Here is a 6,000-nt window from a genome sequence, read left to right as displayed (position 1 = left end):
GTTTTGTAAAAACTTTGCCACTGTATTGCACCAAGTCAAGTATTCACAATAGAACCAGCAGACATGCTGTATAGTCATCCAGCTCTCATCACGTGTGTACTAACAGAGGGGATGCTCTATATGCAGAGGCAAAGCTGAATTTAATAAAGACTGAAGTGCTGTTTTGCCTAAGCAAACCCATCTATCTGGACTAGCTGGCATTTAAAATCCCACGTTTGCTTATTTCTTCTTGAAGTAGTGAATGGTCCTAAACCAGCCAGCCAACAATCTACTTCCACTAGGTGTGTCTGTGTAGGTTTTGTTCTTACCCACATACTCTCTTCCCCCACCCTTTCTGAAAGTCTGTGTCATCTTTTCATAACTATTATAATCTCTGCTGTCTATAGTGCATCCCATCCCAAAGTGCTTTACAAACAAACTGACACAAACGACACCTAAAAATGATTTGGTCCAGATGTGAAATGCAGCCATCCCTGGAATAGGAAGCAGCAGCTGTTTAACAGCGCACACCACCACCGTAGGACAGGAGGTGAAGAACATTTGGTAGGTAACATTTAAGCAGCCAGACTGGAATTTGGCCTTGACACCAGGAATATTGTTATTGAACATTTATATTTTGGTCACCCTTAAGGGACAACCAGATTGTACAGCACCCAAAACAATGTGACCCCCAAAGAGATGGAAAACAAAACAGCCCCAGCTCCAAAGAGCAGTCAATCCCATTCTTGCACCCAGGGGTCATGGGGTCTTTAATGATTATACTTCGGAGACGTGCGTGTGCGCGCACACAGATCTAGGCCAAATCCTTCGCTGGTGTCAATCAGTGCAGCTCTGTTGAAATCTATGTAGCTCCATCGATTTACTGCTCTTAATTTGTCCTCCTCTTTCTACATGTACATAGAACAACGTATTTAAAATTCCAATGGAGAGCAACAAGAGAAGCAATTAAAACAAGCTTTGCCACAGAGAAATACTAGATGGTTCACATTTCCCTTTCCTCAGTCAATGGGAAAGGGGGAGCTTGGCAGGAGGGGAAGGGCATTTTTAAACCAATAAAAAATACACATTAAGTTATTGCTTTTCTCATCATCCTATGCAAAATTCTGACAGACCCCCTCCTGCTCCCAATACCCATCAAAGGTTGAAGACCTTTTTGTGACCAGGCAAACAGCTCAGATGGTGGAAGAGGCTGTCTAGGGAGTGCCTATCCGAATAAGAAGCCTCCCTGAGATTCAGCTCTGCAGTGAATTCTCTTGGCATCTAAAGGAAACAACAATTAAGCATGGAACCAAGAGAGTTCTGGTTTCTGTGAACAGTCTACCGCAGGCACTAGAATAGGCTGTGGGTACTTCAGCCCAAGCATTCCACATGCTAATCCACAAGGCAGCCTCTCGCCCTGCAGATGCTTGGAGCGGGATGGAGAGGCAGAGGGGAAAGGAATTAATCAGTGAAAATGGGGAAAGAGAGGCAGGAGGGGTTTTGAGTAGCTAAGGATGGGTGAGGGCCCCAGTTCTTTAGGGCCCCCTTTTCCCCACCCTCATCGGAGGTGAAGGTATGATGGTCTGGAGTAGTTAAAGAGCAAATAATCCATTTTGTATAAATTAAAGAGTCTCCTTTGGTAGAAGGGGCTGATGTTCTCAAAGAACTGCGCGGTCATGTCATCGTTGGTCCTGGTGGTCTTGGACGAAGAGGGGAACTTGACGCTGGCCTCAGCCCCTACCAGCTGCAGGACATAGCTAGCATCCTCGGCCAAGGTCTCATACTTCCCCACTACATCATAGTGGATGACGCAGGGGTGACACAGGGAGTGCACCCGCTCCCAGTGCTCATTGAAGGGCTCCTCATGCTGCGTGCGCGGGTCCAGCAGGTAGTAGACGAACTCGTCAAAGCGCACGTCGTCGCCACGCTCCAGGGCCTCGGGGCTGGGCTCCTGCCGGTGTCGGCGGATGATCTTGGTGCCATAACGCTTGTGGAATGCAGTGTTGTAGCTGCGGGTGAACTTGTTGCGGTAGGCCGAGACCAGGCGCTCGAAGGGCTCCCGCACAAAGATGAACTTGAGGTAGTTGCGCAAGCGATGGTTGATCTCAGGAGTGCTGTACTCGGAGAGGGTGCGCAGGTTGGACGAGACATGGGCCTCACTGGCTGGGATTTCCAGAGGGTCCCGGTACTTGCCCTGTCTGGTCAGAACCATCATGACTCGCTTCCAGTTGGTGCAGGCCACCTTAGGTACGTAGCAGTAAAGAAGTCCATGCACATCATCCACCACAAGGTGGCGCAGGTCATCAGGGGTCAGGAGGCGCCGCTTGCGGGTGTAGCGGCTGCAAACCCTGCTCAGCAAGTCCCGCCTCTGCTGGTGAATGGCCTGCAGGGATGACTGCTCAAACTGGGAAGAGAAGAGGGAAATCGTTACTGCCTGGTTGAACTTAAACTGGAGCTGGGCTCCAGCCAGGTGCACTGAGTTCAGATGTGGGAATTAGGGCATGAAGTCCATATGCTCTCCCTGTTGTGGTGTAACACAGTTTCCTCTTGCCGTAGAGGTCACCTAAGTGAGACTTTTGCCTTACCTCTGAGCTTTGATTGCATTGAGATACAATTGCATTGACACTGAGCTACAGTGGAGAAAAGGGAGGAGAGAGAGCGCACTTGGGAAAAATGGAGCAAAAAAAGAAATTCTAGTTTAAAAATTGCTACAGTATATATACACACAGTACAGACTGGCCAGTGGTACGGACACAGACTAAGGCAGTCCTTCCTAAGCTTTTCGAGATAAAGAAACACCAAAAAATAATATTTTTACATGGAACACTTTTGAAAATTTTCTGGCTGGCGGGGGGAGAGAACCAAAAAAAAAAAAACAAAACAAAACCATTTTCAGACCAAAAAACCCAAACAGTAACATATGGAGCAAAACAAAAATGAAGTAATTTAATCAGGTATCATAGCAATGAGGAAGTAACATTGTATCTGGTTTTAATAACAGAAAATATCTACCATCAGTGTATGGTATCAAAAAAGTGTCAGATGCTCATGGCACACCTGCAAGTTGTCCATGGAACACCAGTGTTACAGAGAACATAGTTTAAGAAACACTGAACTAAATGGTCCAGAGAGAGGTTCCTAATACAAGGTATTGGCTTCCCTTTGGCTAGGGAAAAATTAAACTGAACTAATTCACCCACAGAAGAAAAGTCATGGATGCAGAGAGGGGATTTCCCAAGGCCCAAAGGGCAGCCTGGCAGGTGTCCGCTGAAAGTCAAAAGTAGTTGTTGACACAACCCTCACTTGACTCTTTGGGAATCTCTCTTTGAGTCTGATGGACCAGGGGATGGAGGAAGCTTTGTGGGCTCCAACTACAACCCTTTCCACCACCCTTGCTCAGGAGTTGGCCTGTGCAGCCTCCTGGGGCTGGGGATAATCTCAGGGATGAGGGAAGGTGAACAATGGGGGTTTCTGTGGAATCTCCACCACACAGGTCAGCTTGCTTGTAAGGGCAGTCCCGGGAGCTGGGACAGGAGTTTCATTCGACAGCCCATTTTCATAGAGATGTGGAGAAGAGCAAGGAACTGGAGGCTGAATGAGCTGTGCCCAAGCCCCATGTTTACATGACGGCACAGTGCTCCCATACAGCTCTTGTCCCCCCCACCCCTTTCCTGCACCCTCCCTGCCCCATTCCCTCCCCCACTCCAGACCCCATGCCCCAGAGCCTCCATCCCCTCCAACCCAGAACACTCCCCCCTCCTCCACCCACACTCCCCTCCTGCACCCACCTCCCTCCAGACCCCCCACACCCCACTCTGACCCCTCCCTTCCAGACCCCACACTCCACACTTCCCTCCTGTCCCCTCTCCCAGACAACTCACATCCCCACTTTGACCCCTCCCTCCCATATCCCACATCCCCACCCTAACCTCTCCCTCCCAGATCCTCCACTCCAAACCCTCCCGTCCCCTTCCTCTCACCTAGACCCACACCCACAGCCTGCTCCTGCACCCCAGTCCGGATAAGATCAGCCACCCCCAGGCCACTCCTGCCTCTTCCCTCCTGCCGAGACCCCATAACTGGGGACCACGTCAGTGAGGTGGTTTTGTATTTTGCTTCTCACTTATGTGGCTCCTCACCGATTTGTCTACAGGTCAGTGGCCCCCACCCCAAAGAGGTTTCCCACCCCTGCACTAGGGTCAGAACATCCTTAGGTTTTGTCAGAGGAACAGTTCAGGCTCCCGGAGCAGGAGACTGCTCAGCCTCTAGAGAACCTGAGGGGTGGCTGTTGGGCCTGAACATGCCTTGCAGGGGGAGGGACGCTACTGCACAGCAGGGAAGAGGGGCTGCACGGGCTGGGGCTGGAAGGAAATGTAACCCACAGAGCAGCTTGGAGTGCAGGCACAAACCTCCCCCCTCCGTCTCTAACGCAGGCGCTAAAGAGGGGCCCTTCGGCACAGCCACTGCAGTGGGGTCATGCAAAAGAACAGCTCCCTTGGAGGGCCTCCCCCAGCACCAAGGGGAGGGGAGACACTGCAGAGAGAGGGGGGAAGGCGGGAGCTGGGCTGGCGTAGACAGGATGTGTGAATCAGAGTCTGTCACTGCACAGCCAGACAGTATCAACCTCAGACAATGTGAACCTTGCGGCAAAAGCCATATGCTGGGCTGCCTGCAGAGCAGCCTCTCCGAGCTAGGCATGGCAGCACCTACAATTCCCCATCTAGCGGGGTTAGACCTGCCTCCGCTCTCCTCTCATTCCCCCGGGCTCAGCAGACCAGAGCAGATGCCCGAGTCATCCCCGCTCCCTCCTTTCCTACAAAGCCAGCTCAGCATCTGTAGCTGGGGAGATCCCACACCTGGCACCACATGATCATGATCACAGACCCGTCTTAAGATCCTTCCAGGAACCAAACCACCCTCCTGCCACCCATCCTGCCCCTCTCCATTCCTTCTGCCTGATGCAGGGATGACAGAGCCAATGCACCCCCAGGGCACAGCGGAGGTCAGCCTAAGGCCCCAGGCTGGGCCAAGCACAGTAAGTTCATCCCCTGGACCCGCAGATTCCTAGGGGCGTCTTCCCCCACCATTGCACAAGTAGCTGGCATACACTTCTCCTCCTCTTCCACTGCCACATTCTCCAGCACAGCCCTGCTCTGCAGGGGGACACAGGCAAGGCTCAGATTTCAGGCTCCCCTTCCCCCCAACTCTGCAACTTCATTTACATTTTCCTGTTTCCGCCCCCCTGGCAGCTCTGAGCTCTACTGCTTTGCGAAAAGCCAACCAGAGCTGTGTCTGCTGCACCTACAGCCCAGCTACAACCCTCCCCGCCAAACTTTTGGATAGATCAGATCCAACTTCTCACCAGCCTCTATCTCTGGGAACCCTGGAGCTGAAGGATCCCACACTCTGGAGAAATTTGGATCTTACACCCCTCAAATCACATGATTGCAAAGGGAGGCCAATGGCAGGAAGCTAAAGGGAGATTCCCCTCCCTCTACTGGCCTCCCTCTGAGCACCCCATTCAGTTTAAACTCCTCATTCCCACCTACAAGCCTTATGCTACTCCCTGCTGGCTACTTCCCTGACCTGGTTGTGTATCGCACCCCTCCTGCTGTTCAAAATTATAAGCAGCAGGACTCATACCAGTTATAAATTGAAGCAAGACTAAAATAAAGTTATTCATCGTCAGCTCTTCACTCTTCTTAATTCTTCTACCAGTGAACTAATGGGCCAGATCTTGACCAGATATAAACTGCTACAGCTCCACTGACACCGGTGGAGTTACAAAATTAACACCAAGGGTCTGAACATTGTACCTGGCTGGTTACTCAAAATTCACATTTGCTTACTTGTGGTGTTATAGATAAGGTTGAAGAGGCATTTTCACTCTGAGCCTTGGATTTCAGATACCCACGATCACCCACGGGTTTGAAATTGTTCTTGTGTGATCTCAGCTCAGAGAGGGCTTTTAGTATTCAAGTCTGCAGCCATTTTTGCGGGTGAAAACCGTAAAGCATGTTT

The 6,000-nt window shown here is 50.9% G+C and overlaps 1 protein-coding gene across 2 annotated transcripts in view; it reads right to left on the bottom strand.

The window, feature by feature from the left end:
• CHST13 (carbohydrate sulfotransferase 13) overlaps positions 1 to 6,000 on the bottom strand; it is an 84,416-nt gene continuing 78,416 nt past the window's right edge. For both annotated transcript variants that reach the window (XM_075005228.1, XM_075005230.1), the window contains one exon: positions 1 to 2,383. In XM_075005228.1, coding sequence (XP_074861329.1) covers positions 1,538 to 2,383 — 846 coding nt within the window. In that variant the 3' untranslated portion in view covers positions 1 to 1,537. The remainder of the gene's footprint in view (positions 2,384 to 6,000) is intronic.

This window comes from Carettochelys insculpta, chromosome 11 (genome assembly GCF_033958435.1).
Source record: "Carettochelys insculpta isolate YL-2023 chromosome 11, ASM3395843v1, whole genome shotgun sequence".
Taxonomy (NCBI): domain Eukaryota; kingdom Metazoa; phylum Chordata; order Testudines; family Carettochelyidae; genus Carettochelys; species Carettochelys insculpta.
This window is presented reverse-complemented; position numbering and strand designations above follow the sequence as displayed.